This window comes from Anolis sagrei, chromosome 3, assembly GCF_037176765.1.
Source record: "Anolis sagrei isolate rAnoSag1 chromosome 3, rAnoSag1.mat, whole genome shotgun sequence".
In the NCBI taxonomy this organism is placed as follows: Eukaryota; Metazoa; Chordata; class Lepidosauria; order Squamata; family Dactyloidae; genus Anolis; species Anolis sagrei.
In genome coordinates, this window is record NC_090023.1 from 142637569 (window position 1) to 142651822 (window position 14254).

Here is a 14254-nt window from a genome sequence, read left to right on the forward strand (position 1 = left end):
CATTGATGGAGTTCAGAATGCTCTTTGATGGTAGGTGAATTATAAATCCCAGCAACTACAACTCCCAAATGACAAAATCCTAATTTTTGAGTGATGGTCACTCCTTGTGGTACGTTTTGTTGCCAAATTTGGTATGATTTCGTTCATTGGTTCTTTTGTTTTTAAGGAACTCATTATGCACAGAGCATTTTTATATACATAGATGCTAGGCATGGACAAAATGCAGGAGATGGGGGCGTTGATGGGGAAATACAAGCAGTCCTAAATCAAGATAAAGTGCTTCGGGGGTTCATTATTCCGGGAAGGCGCACTGGAACAACCACGTTTTCAAGCTCCTCCTGAAGAGGATCCGCCAAGGAAGGAAACACGCGGGCTGGGCCACTGGGAAAAGGCCAACATGGCGGCCGGGGCCAACCCGGAAGCTGGAAATCGTAGCGGAAGCCAGACTTCGCCTCGCCTTGACCGGAGTGTTGCCGAAGGGCGTCAAGCAGCCCCGCCCAGGCCGCCTCAGCCCTCGCGCCAAGGAGAGACTCCATGTCCCAGCAGGCAGGAGGGCGGGCTTCCGGTCACGTGGTGCCGGCGCCTGTCCAATAGGGTCCCTCTGAGGCCGGGAGTTGCTGTTTCCCCGGCCGGCGAAGGCTCTGCGCCTCTTCAGCGGGGATGGCGTTCGTGCTGCTCAAGTGCTGCGGGCGGAGGGCGGCCTGCCTCCCGCGGCGCCTGCACTGGGAGGCCGAGGCTGGTGAGGAGGAAGGGGAGGAGAAGGGCTGGGGGGCTCTTGGAAGGAGGCCTGAGTGGGCGCCTCAGGCCTCTCTCAGGGAGGGGGGTGTCTGCAGGCCTCTACGAGGCATGCCGGCGACCTTAGCCGCCCTTTCTTGGCCCAGCCCTTCCTTTGCATTTGAGCTGTCATGAGAGACGCGCGGGCCATGAGGGAAGGACAAGAAACTCAGCCTGGAGGCTTGAGAGACTTCCAGGCCTACTGCCCATCACGCCCTTGTGCCCGCTAATCGGCCGTCGAGGTTGTGGCGCGCGCGCTGACTCGAGGCGGTGCTGCCAGGGAGCTTCCTTCTCAGGATTGGCCCCGAAGGGGAATTCGCCCTCGCCTTCCTCGAGGCCTGAGCGCCGAGGCTCAGCGGGGAATCCAGAGGCCTGGCTCCACCGCGCGGATCTAAGACCCCTTCTACACGGCCATATCATCCAGATCAGGGGCCTTCAAACTTTATACAGACGGCCAGATCACAGTTCCTTTTGGAGGGCCAGATTATAATTTGAAAAACAAACAAACATAAATGAATTCCTATGCACACTGCACATAATCTTGTTTGTAGTGCAAAACAAAAACCTAAAAAGCAATACAATATTTAAAATAAAGAACAATTTTCACAAATATAAACTTTCTAGCGGTCCCCTGCCTCGCGTTCCTGTGGCCCAATCTGGTGATATGGAAAACAAAGTAACGAGAAAGTGTTGGTTTAAAAAACACTAAAAAGCAATACAATAATTAAAATGAAGAACAATTTTCACAAATATAAACTTACTAGCCATCCCCTGCCACGCGTTGCTGTGGTCCAGTCTGTTGATCTGGAAAATAAAGTAATGAGAAAGTGTTGGTTTCTAATATATGTAATTTCTTGATGCTTGTGGGCAAACAGTATTTCTTGCTGTTTCTTTGTCAGTGTTGATGTGGAGAGTGTCTGGTTTGCCTACTCTGGAATATGCAACATATAATTGTCCTTCAGGGGTCCCATTCAGATCTATGATACTATATTTGTGTGGTGTGTGTGAATCATATCTATCTATATCTATGACTGGATGGCTCTTTGTCAGGAGGGCTTTGATTACGTTTTCTTATCCTGGTGAAGGGAGTTTGACTGGATGGCCTTCAGTATTGTCTGTTGGTCATGGGGGTTCTGTGTGGGAAGTTTGCCCCAATTCTCTTTGGTGGGGTTCAAAATGCTCTTTGATTGTAGGTGAACTATAAATCCCAGTAACTACAACTCCCAAATGTCAAGGTCTATTTTCCCCAAACTTCATTTGTGTTCATATTTGGGCATATGGAGTATTCATGCTAAGTTTGGTCCAGATCCATCATTGTTTGAGTCCACAATGCTCTCTGGATGTAGGTGAACTACAACTCACAAACTCAAAGTCAATGCCCACCAAACCCTTCCAGTGTTTTCTGTTGGTCAAGAGAGTTCTGTGTGCCAAGTTTGGTTCAATTCCAACGTTGATGGAGTTCAGAATGCTCTTTGATTGTAGGTGAACTATAAATCCCAGCAACTACAACTCCCAAATGACAAAATCATATTCTTTGAGTGATGGTCACTCCTTGTGTTGTGAGATGTTTTGTTGCCAAATTTGGTGTGATTTTGTTCATTGGTTCTTTTGTTTTTAAGGCGCTCATAATGCACAGAGCATTTATACATATATAGATTAGTATTTCATTGGGAAGCATGGGCCTGCTTTTGGCTGATGAGATAGGATTGTTGTTGCTGTTGTGTGCTTTCAAATAGTTTTAGACTTAGGTTGACCCTGAGTGAGGGCCAGGTAAATGACCTTGGAGGGCCGAATCCGGCCCCCAGGCCTTAGTTTGAGGACCCCTGATCCAGATTATTAAGGCAGATTATAGCCTGCAATGCCATATCATCCAATTCAAAGTAGACAATCTGGATTTTATACAGCCTGATTCTGAGCGGAGCGAAATGTCTGCAACCGCCTCAACATAGTAGCAGTCAGGCAAGACATGTTGAGTGTGGCCATCGTTCAAGCCCCGTAGTTGATAAGGCATGCAGTTTCCAGAAATGGTGCAACAGTTGAGACACCTGTTTTTAAAGGATGATCATAGAAATATCGTTAATATTTTATAACAAAGCCCTTTCTATCGATTTAAGGTGTAACAACATGACAACACATCATTTATAAATTGCATATCAAATGGAATGTTTGCTCTATGTATTAACAATATTTACCTGTTTATTTAGAAATGAGTTTCCCCCCTGAATAAGGAAAATGGCATAAGACTTATTCAGCCTCAAAATGTAAATGCTGGCAAAAGTTCAAGAACAGGCAGTCCCCAAGTTTCGAACAAGATAGGTTCTGTAGGTTTGTTCTTAAGCAAAATTTGTTTGTAAGTCGGAAAAGGTACATTTTAAAAGTGTAACCGGTTGAATGTCTCTCTCGCTCTGCCGATATATATCTTGAAATTTGGATAGCATAGGGAAGGGTTAACACCCTGTGGTGTTTGTTTTGCTGTCTGCGTCCCTGTTCAGAATGTTTCACCTTAGTTTCTGTGCCTGTGATAACTGGATTTTGAAAGATTTGGCTTGTTGTTGTAACAAGGATTGATGATAAAGCTGCATCGGAGAAACCTTTTCCCCATGCTCTTTCAGGACTGAATTTCTTTTCGGAGGGGTAGATTTCTCTTACTTCCTGTTGTCTCACCCTGTTTGTAAGTCAGATGTTTGGAGTCAGCCTATATTAGCAAACCTTCAGCACCACCAAGTGGCAGCCCTGTCATTCCTAAAGTGAATTACTCCGTCACAAAATAACCCATGTTTGGAAAGCTCTAAGGCAGTGGTTCCCAACCTGTGGTCCCTAGACCACCAATGATCCCCAAGAACTAAAATATGGTCCATGGCCTCACCGTTACTACACTGTTGCAACTACTGGATGGCATATGTTCCGTATCAAAAACTAGAGCTGATGTATTCTATCCAATGCAATTTTCTGAATCGGCATCCCAAATAACCAAACTGAATCTAAAGTTTACCAAAAAACGATCCATAACTTCTTTGGTACTAATGTCAGAGAGTGGTCTCTGGTCAAAGTTGTCTGCGGTCAAAAAAAAAAAGGTTGGCAACCACAGCTCTAAGGTATGCCGTGAGAAACGGCAGTTCTCTTTTTATTTCTGGCCTAAAATCATTTATCTGCCATAGTGTTAATATTTTAATATTTAAGTGGTAATTTACATATCTGTGAGAGTACAGTTTGCCATTTGGGGGTTATGTCTTCAGAGCTGGGAGATCTCTGGCTCTGTTAAGGTTGAGGAGAAATAAGAAACGGCCCTAAAACTCTTAAAAGTTGCCCTTCCCAAATCGGAGTCTTTCCTTGTGTGGAAAACCTCTCGTCTACAGTATGTACATGTATGAGCGCTTGTAGTGAGCCCTTTCTCAAATAATCTTTAACTGAAGGTGGCAGGGAAGCACTTCTGTTTCAGAAAAGGAAAAGAGTAAGAAAAATAGCAACTTGCTTTTTACCATTTCTCAGTTAAATCACAGATCAATACATATTCCACAAAGTATTTGCATGTTTATCTCATGAAGATGAAAGCAGCTTCTAGTTGCAGAAATCTCCCTTGGATCAGAGTGCTGTGTAATGCTATTTTCAAACACTGATGATAGACACAAAAAGCTCCATGTTTTAATGTATTTTGATTGGGTAAAACTTTGTATTTGAAAATCTTTCCTATCCCAAAAGAGAAAATATCCCAAATTGCCATATTCTTATCATTATCAGTGTTTCTCCTTGAAGAAATGATTATATCATCACATTTATAAGTGATTGAATTACACAGAGGTTTTTTTCAGGATAAAGTAAGACCCAGTTCTAAACATGTGCAGCTAGAAAATGCAAAACAGAATTTACTTGAGACACATCCAGTGAAAACCATAGGCTGTTTTCTATGGATGGATTTTCTGATCCAACTTCAGTGACAATATAAGAAAAATGTTTCCATGGCACGTTCAAATAAATTGTTCAGTTTCATTTAGTGAATGTTAACACAATAGCTTTTAGAATACTAGCTAGAAAGATTGAGTTGGAAAGGGCAACTTCATTTCCAAGAAATCAAAATAACATTTAGAATAAATTATGTGATTTTTTTTTCATTTAGGCTCAACCTTTTGTTTGGATTTTATAGAACTAGACATTTCCCCAACATTGTTGTTGCTTCTTCTTTGTTAATTAGCAAGGAATATTTTAGCCAATCCTCAAATGACTGTGTATCAAGCGGGGAAATATGTTGAGCATGATATACCGGCTTGTTTATTTAAACATAGCAGCTTTATCCTTCAAAAAATGGTTAACTGTTAATGGTTAAAGCTGAAAGCTTCCTTTGAAAAAATAATATCCATGTTTTGCACGTGAATGTGGTTTCCATATCAAGTTCCATGTGAGACATGATGTATGAGGAATTGCAACTTTGAATATAATCTTCTAATCTAGTCTTATTCTTGTCCAGTTGGCTCATATTTTTAATGCAATACCTTTTACATTTTTACAATACTTCATTCTGATTTCAGTTTGTGATTTATTCAATCTTTTGGTTTTATTGTGCGTTTGTTGTATGTAACATCTACTTGAAATACAATTACTAAGCTCATCTTGAAGTTCTTAAGTAGTTTCCAGGGAAGTAACAGCATTAGAATTTAAAAGCAGTTGTATAATTGGAATTTGCAGAATTGTTCATAATCTATTAATATTATTGGATTGTGGATCTTATATTGATTTAATCTGTGTAGTCTCTTCCATTTTTTGCTTCAACCAAATCCGTTTCTGCTGTATGATTTATGCTTTCATTAATGAAGTAGCATCTGAGCAAAGCTAAAAGGCAAAATATATTATGTAGTGATGGACTCCATTCCGACTTTTCTTTTTGATTTCTAGGTCACTTGGAAAACCATGCTTGTTTTGGCTGTACATCCCTGAGGCTAACTAATCACACGTAAGCAAACATATTCATAAGATCATTGTTGATGATAAGGTAGTTTCCTATTCTGGTAATACCATCTACTGCTAGAGGCATTTAAGGAGGGTTTAACTATCAGCTGTCTTTAAAGGCCTAGTTGGTTATAGCTGATTAGAAATAGATATGTTGAATTTTCCACAAGTGTCCCTGGAACTTAATGCCCAGGGATTTTAACTGATTTTTAAACTTCTGTTTGTGTTTAATTCTGTTTTGATTTTTGTATATTTATATATTTTAAATTCTGTGATAATGCTTTTATGCCAAGCTGCTTTGAGTCCCTTTTGGGGAGATAAAGCGGGGAATAATAATAATAATAATAATAATAATAATAATAATAATAATAAAAATAGCAGTGAGGTGATCTTTATCTCAGGAAGAAAAAAGACTCCTCTCTTCTTAAAGGTGAAAGGAACCTTAATTTTTGTTGAAGATCAGTAACAACAAATGAATAAGGATAGCAAGGAATAGATAGTCAAAGGCCTGTTCTTTACCCTCTAGTTAATAGACAGAAGAATGAGAGCTGTAACCAGCATTAGCTTTGTGCAAAAGGACAAGAGGTGCCATTATTCCACTAGCAGAAGTGCAGGCTTCAGAGAAGTATGGACATGTCTTAAGTTTTTTTAATTGTTGAAAATAGCACATACCTCAAAACTGGACTGTAGTCTATAGCGAGAGTGAATCCCCGTTGCTGGAGTTTTCGTAAAAGTCACTGCAGTTTGCTACAGACAGTTGTGTGTGCTTGTTATAGAAAGTTTTTGCAATGAATTCTGTTATGACGATTGTTGCAGAACACAGCTTTAAGACAGATATATAATAAGTATTTGGCAATGATAATCTGATGTTCAAATCTATTATAAACTTTGTGTCAGTCAGTATGGTGCAGTGAAAAGTCTGGGGAATGTTTTTATATTGTGTAAATGCTATTTTAGATTGTAAGTTGCTCGGAGCACCTTGGTGGAGAGCGACTAATTAAGAAATAAAGTGAAGTGAAGTGAATAGTCTTGAATTTCAGTACATGAGACTCAAATGTCTTCTGAAGTCATACAAATCTTTTTATATAGTTCTTGGTAAAGTTACTGTTTCAGTCTAGTGTAACTTGCCACATTAGGATGAAACTAGATTGATGAAGTAAATGCATTACAAATACTAAAATATCATATTCTTTTGCAGGAATGCTCATTTTAAATATTGCACTAGTATCTCCCCTGTTTACATTTGCTCTTCAAGGAATGGTTATACTGGGACTGAAGGACCAGAAAAAAGGAACTTTACAGCACTGAGAGCACTTGACTTGTCGTCACTGTCCCCTAATAGTGGCACTGTCACTTCTTCCTTAATTTGGGGGTGTCACTATCTTCCAGTACGGAAGTGGCATTCTTCACAACCTTGTTATGATGACTCTATGATAGAAAAATCCTTGAAGTCCCTCAAGGATAAAAATAAGAAATTGGAAGAAGGAGGACCTGTATATAGTCCAACTGTAGAAGAAAATATAGTCAAAAAATCACTTGGACAGAGGATTGTTGATGAACTAAAACATTATTATCATGGCTTTCGGTTGCTATGGATTGATACAAAGATTGCTGCAAGGATGCTCTGGCAAATTCTTCATGGCAACACTTTATCTCGGCGAGAACGAAGACAGGTATTAAATTTATGACATTAGTTTTTGGATTCACCTTCATATTTATTTTGTTAGTTTTGCATAGCAAATGGAAGGGTTAACACCCCTGTAACATTTGTTTTGCTGTCTCTTCTCCTGCTCAGAAGATTTCACCTCGCTTTGTGTCCCTGTGACAACTGGATTTTGAAAAGTCTGGGTAATCGTGCAAAGTAGGATTGGTGATAAAGCTTCAGTGGAGACACCTTTTACCCATGATAACTCTTATAGGAGTGAATTTTCATTCCCAGGGGTAGATTTCCTGTCACTTCCTGTTGAAAATGAGATTGAATCTTTATAATGAGATTTAATGTTAATCAAGTTTATTCATAAAATGTATACTATGCTTCAGATTGTTATAAGATACATATTTAAAAACCTAAGTAATCTTGCCAAAATCAGATGATTTTGGCCATCTCTTTGAGGATGAAGGTGACTGCAGCTATATAAGACAAAGTCAGTTAATGGTATCTGTCTGTACTGTCTATTAAGCTGTAAGAAGCGGACAAACTTTTCTTTGTTAATCTCATGCGGAGCAGGTCATGTATGCTCTTTTTTTGTACTTGCAGTACAATGGCTGTTCCATTGACTTTTTCTGTTGTAATACAGTAATTTTCCTATGTGCTTATTTACAGTTTCTTCGTATATGCGCTGATCTTTTCCGATTGGTTCCTTTCCTCGTCTTTGTTGTTGTTCCATTCATGGAATTCCTGCTTCCTGTAGCCTTAAAGCTGTTCCCTGGTATGCTTCCCTCAACATTTGAGACAAAGTCTAAGAAGGTAATTGCAATGTAGCTTAATAGTGTGATACCTTTTGGGTGTTCTGAGTTTCAGCCTTAGTATTTATCCTCCCATTAACATTAAAACTCTGGTGAATGTCTTATTCCATCACCCAAACAGCTGGTCCACGGTGACTTTTCCTATTTGGCCCAGGTCCAGATTGCTTGAAATCCAGTATCCTTCCATAGCATATTGATTTGAAATCTTTGGGGCAGGGCTTTCTTTTCACTCCACCTCAGTTGAAGACATGGGAGAGAACTTTCTTGGTGGTTATTTCAAGGGTTTGGAATTCCCACCCAGTGCATTACATATTATAAGACCTTTAATTATTTCATTTTTTGTGATGAATTATTTCTGATCTTAAATATTTTATTTTTGATTTCGTATCAAAAGCATTGCATAAACTAGTATAAAACCGATAAATATTTTAATATATTATTAAACAACAAAGATTTCTGTAAAACAACATGCAAGGAGAAATATACAACAAAATAACTACTCAAATTGCAACAGCAAATAACTAAACTACTCTACACGCAACTACAGTACACAAATACAATTAACAAAAGGGGGAGGGAATAAGACACATGGTAATAATTGCCCACTTGTCTTATTTACACTATTCATATGTTCTACATATTTGTGATAACTACAGTTCTCAAAACCCCAATACCCATATTTTTTTCTCCAGTAGTTTCTCAAAAATACATTTACTAGTTGCTAATCTTTTTGAAAAGTTTGTAATGATTTGTGTTTGATCACAACAGTCGTTTTGCCCATCTCAGCCTAGTCATTTAGCTTCACCAGCTAGCCTTTTTATAATGGAATGACAGTATCATTACACTTCTGCACAGAAAGCAGTCTGGCAGTTGTCATATATTGGAAAATTCTTCCACACCTTTTCTTAAACCGATCACCTATCAATCCAAATTTTTAAAACAATCTGATTTCAAATGAACCTTCAACTATCCTCCATCAATGTATTTGAATTCAGAATTGTTTGCCTTGCCATGTGTTTGCCACATATGATAAAAGTTTCCCTCTTTATCATTACATTTTCAACATGTATTGCTGGAAACTTTGTACTTTTAAATTGTTTTAATTTTAATGTTTTAAAAAATATAGTATTAATTGAAGGTAGTGCAGTGGTCTGTGCATTGATTAGACTACAATTCTGGACATTAGGATTTAAATCCTTACTCAGCGTAAAAACTCACTATGTGACCCTGGGCAAGTCACACACTCTCAGCCTCAGAGAAAGGCAAACTGTCCTCTGAACAAATCTTACAGAGAAAAGCCCATAATAGGATTACTATGACAGGAAAGCACATAACAACACCGTTTAAATGCTTTAAAAATATTTGTACTTGATACTGTTAATTGTTCTGTTTTGCTTTAAACTGTAATCTGCTTTAAATCTCATTTAGGAGTAAAGTAAGATAGCAATTTGTGGAAAGTTATGCAGATTATTTTACTTGACACTTACTGGGTTGAATACATCTGATATTGTTTGCAGATTAAGCCATCACTGGAAGCTTCCAATTAAATGGTGATATGTTTTTTACCACTAATATCCTCAACTCCGTGCTCCACTTTTCAAACTGAAAACAGCCTTTCATGATGAATTTTAAACAATTTAGTTGTATTTTTAAAGTGGTCACTTTCTCTCCCAGCTGCAAATTCTGTGTTTCCAGATTTTTGTGGCACCGTATCTTATAGAACTAGAGGACTCTTCCAGGATGTCTTCCAGGATTTTAAGCACAGAAGGATGATGATTAGATCTGATAGGAAGAACATCACATTCTCTCTTGTGGTTTAGAAATTGCGCTCTTTGCTCCAGCAAAGTTGACCATCACGGCTTTTAGTTCATATTCAAAGCAGATCTACGCAAATATATATTTTTTCTTTGTAGGAAGAAAGATTGAAGAAAGAACTAAGAGTAAAGCTTGAAGTGGCTAAATTTCTTCAAGATACCATAGAAGAGATAGCCTTAAAAAATAAAGCTGCCAAAGGGAATGCAACAAAAGATTTTTCAACCTTCTTTCAAAAGGTAAAAAAAAAATGTTTTGCTTACCTTACTAATTGAATGTATGTATTGTATTTCTGCATTTTAGGTGCAAAAGATAGCTAAGGAGTAATGTATGAATATAAATAGATCTTCAGCTTTCTCTGCCAAAGGGGTTCCTAAGACCATCAGAAATATGCTTTCTGATGGTCTTTGGCGACCTCTCTGGAAACCCCTCGTGACCCCCCCAGGAGTCCCACCCCTCCAGATTGAGAAACGCTGTCCTAAAGCAAGAAACTATGCATTGGATAAATCCTGTGGCTGTTCAGTTAAACTGGTTTCAGCACAGATTTCTAAGAAACTCAGCACTAGGTCTTTCAACACCAAGAGTTTTTGTCTATGGCTATGCCCAAACTGGCTTATTTATGACCCTCCAGGTGATGTAAAACTCAAGCCCTAACCAACCTATCAGCCCTAACCAACATAGCTATGGTATGGACTGATAGGAATTGGAGTCAACCAATACCTGGAGAGCAATGCATGGACCATCCCTCTGGTTTGAAGTCATTCTTTTTTCAAGATTAGAACATCATATCTAGAAATGAGTACAGTCAACACCTGGAGTTATTGTTTTGTTCATGAACTTGAAACATCAGAGAATTTCCATTCTCTCTGAACAAATTTCTAATACCTGAAAGAATCATGATTCTCTAGATCAAGACTGCTTTCAGTGTTGTGGAAAACACAAGGTACTTCATGGAGTGGTGTTTTTCTGGGGCAATGGTGTAAGGGATCCCAGGATCCTGTAGAAAGATGTTTTGATGGGCATCCCAAAATACTCAAAATGCTGACTGACCTCCATAGTAAACAGTAAATCATCTCTCCCACTGATTATGTATTGATGTTAAAACATTTAGTTAGAGTTTGCATCTTATATACTTTTAGGCAGAATATTGAATGCTTTTTCAAAAAGTATCTGCAAGCTTTCAAACTTTTCTATTAATTGTAAACAGTGGTTTTTAAAGAAAGCTGAAACTGCCTTGGATCCCAAGTAACATAGGCTAGTATCCCCAATACCACTCTCCATTCCATCAAATTTTGTTTTGGACCAAAGTTGTAGAAACAGTTATTTTTTAAAATAAAATGCCTTTTCTATTTCTCAGATCCGAGAAACTGGTGAAAGACCAAGCAATGAAGAAATTTTACGTTTCTCTAAACTATTTGAAGATGAATTAACCCTTGATAATCTTACAAGACCTCAGCTTGTTGCTCTCTGCAAATTGCTAGAACTTCAGTCAATTGGGACCAATAACTTTCTTCGCTTCCAGCTTATAATGAAGCTGAGATCTATCAGAGCAGATGATAAAGTAAGATTCTAATTCAAAAAATGCTTCCCTTTTGCATAAGGTGATCTTTACCATTGACAGTCCTGTTTGCCTTCTGTAAGATTTCCAGCTCTTTCCTTTTTTGAGATAGTTGGGTATATCAAGACTGCCTTAGTCACACCATTGGTTAACCGAGCTCTTCTGATCTATCTTCAAGATCTCAAGTACAAGTCTTGCTGCCTGCAATCTTTCTAGGTCAGGGGTAAAAATTGTGTACATTCTCCAGATGCTATTAGACTGCAAGTCACAGCAACCCAAACCAGCATTGCCAGTAGTGAGAAATGCTAGATAAGAATCCTAGAAGGCCATGTGAGTTCCTTCTAGATGGAAAATCTCGGAGAACAGAAGATACTATAATGTAAAACAGTATTCTGCCATTGCTCGATAGCTATTCAAGACAATTGATACTCCTTGATCTTGTAAACTACCATTAATTCCTCACATATTAAATTTTCTTTGTGTACTCTATCTTTAATCCAGTGGAAAAGGAAGAGATGTACTTCTCAGAGGGCAACATACAACTGTTGTTAGCTTGATTAATCCCAAACGAATGGATCCTACCTGTACAGGAATTACAGAAACACTTTATTCTTGAACAAGGCAACTACTAATAGAATGCCATTCAATTGTCATCTACAAATAATGTTAAGAGTGCATTACAAATTCAATACAACAATTTAGGTCTAGGGTTTGTAATGTTGTGTTAAATGTGTTTTTCTGCTCCTTGGAAATTTTCATCCTATTTTATGCCTTGTTTTTCATAGTAGTTTCTTATGAGAATTGCATTTTTTAAGAAACACATTTTATTCTAATTGGTATAAATACTGATTTTGTGTCCTATCTAGCTGATAGCTGAGGAAGATGTGGATAGCCTAACAGTTAAAGAGCTACAAGCAGCTTGTCGAGCAAGAGGTATGAGAGCACTTGGCGTAACAGAAGATCGTTTAAAGGAGCAGCTTAAGCAGGTACTGATCAGCTAGGGTTATTATGAGCCCTGAACAATTCATTGTGTACATTGTATAATACTGGCCCTTGGTGAATGCATTACTAGTAGGAAAAATGGGCATAGTGCAACTTATCATATATATTCTTGTATCAGTCAACCCCTTATATATATATGGTGAGGGCAGGTTTGAGGGACTAAAATTAGGGATTTTGATATGACCATTAGATAAATTGAGGTCCGTTCCATGGAAAGTGGAAAGCACCGATGCTAGCTCATGGGGCCAGCCATCCCTGGCTGCCACTACCACTTCCCCACCCAGGCATTCCAAAGCACCTGATGTGGCACCGTGGTGGAGAAATTAGAAGAGATCGGTGCTTCTGTTTGGTTCTCTAAGAAAGGATTAAGCTCTTACCTTTTCATCTTGTTCACAGAAGGAACAGATTTCTTTTTAAATAAGAGCTAAGGTAAAGTACTTACATTGATTCATGGATAGGTTAACCCAAGTTTTGGGGTTGATTTCTTTCCCCTATTTATGGGATGGATTTATTTTCTTGGCATTGCCTTAAAATTTATATGGCTAATGCATTGTGCAATTTTTAAACTCATAATAATTCACAGTGTAAAATTTGGTATAAAGTTACAAATCCTTTAAAAACTGGGAACTGTCCTTAGCAAAAGAGGTACTGCATTGAGAATCAATAAATTATTACAGCTTGGAGATTATTTGTTCCCATAAACAGTCCTGTTCAGCACTCTGGCCACAGCATTTTGTAGTTTCCAAGAGATTTCCAAAGGCAGCCTCTTAGAGGCTGTGTTACAGTAATCCAAAATGAATGTAATTGAAGGCATCTGTCACTATAGCCAGGCCTGACATCTCCAGGCATGATTAATGCAATAGTTTTAACGGTGTAAATGTGCTCCTGGCCACTACTCAAACCTGAGCATCCAGACTCAGATTTGAATCCAGTAATACACCAAGCTGCGACGCCTAGTTTTAAGGGGGAGTGTAATCCCATCCAGCACAAACAACCCCAGTCCCCTGATGTAGCTTTTGATTAGTCAAAAATGTTTCTCTTGTCTTGTTTAAGATTAAGTTTGTTTGCCTTCATCCAGTACATCATTGGAATCAAACACTGATTTAGTACTGAAACTCCCTTGGAATTAGATGGGAAGGACAGATAGAGTTAGTGCCATCAATATACTAGTGGGGCAGTCTTACTGGTTTATTTCTAACAGCAAGCAGAGTGTATCGCCTGCTTTCATAATGGTAATCAGAAAGAAAAATAATACGGAAGGCTTAGTAGTGCAGTAAGGGGCCAAATCAGACTTTAAAACTTTTCAAATCTCAACAGTTTGGTATAATCGGGATCATTGAGAAAATGTAGCCACATTTCCAGGACGTAGTCAGTATCTTAGGTTAATAGATTATAGTTTGTTGGGAGATCTGACAATACTTTGTTGATTCAAACGCAAATTAGACCAATGAGAGTGTTTTTAGTAATTAGCAAACATAATTTCAGGAAGGAATAAGGATAGCAAGTACAGTGCTTGATGCAGAAGCTTCAGCCCCAGCTTCCTAATACAATATTCCTAAAAGCAAAATCCAATGTTAATACAAAGGAGAACAGGTTGACATGTCCATTACATTTCCGTAAGTCAGAAGGAATGTTTTGTAATGGCTCTGCCCTTTATTTGTTCTCCTGCTCTTTATATGTCTGTCTGTACCTTCATGTGGG

At 38.5% G+C, this 14254-nt stretch overlaps 1 protein-coding gene across 3 annotated transcripts in view; it reads left to right on the top strand.

Moving 5' to 3' along the window:
* The first annotated feature begins 566 nt into the window (after positions 1 to 566).
* LETM1 (leucine zipper and EF-hand containing transmembrane protein 1) overlaps positions 567 to 14254 on the top strand; it is a 30142-nt gene continuing 16454 nt past the window's right edge. Inside the window, exons 1-7 of one of the 3 annotated variants that reach the window (XM_060769300.2) lie at positions 567 to 739; positions 5662 to 5719; positions 6914 to 7388; positions 8039 to 8182; positions 10095 to 10232; positions 11351 to 11554; positions 12418 to 12537. In XM_060769300.2, coding sequence (XP_060625283.2) covers positions 661 to 739; positions 5662 to 5719; positions 6914 to 7388; positions 8039 to 8182; positions 10095 to 10232; positions 11351 to 11554; positions 12418 to 12537 — 1218 coding nt within the window. In that variant the 5' untranslated portion in view covers positions 567 to 660. The remainder of the gene's footprint in view (positions 740 to 5661; positions 5720 to 6913; positions 7389 to 8038; positions 8183 to 10094; positions 10233 to 11350; positions 11555 to 12417; positions 12538 to 14254) is intronic. The other 2 variants (XM_060769298.2, XM_060769299.2) reach the window with 2 other exon arrangements.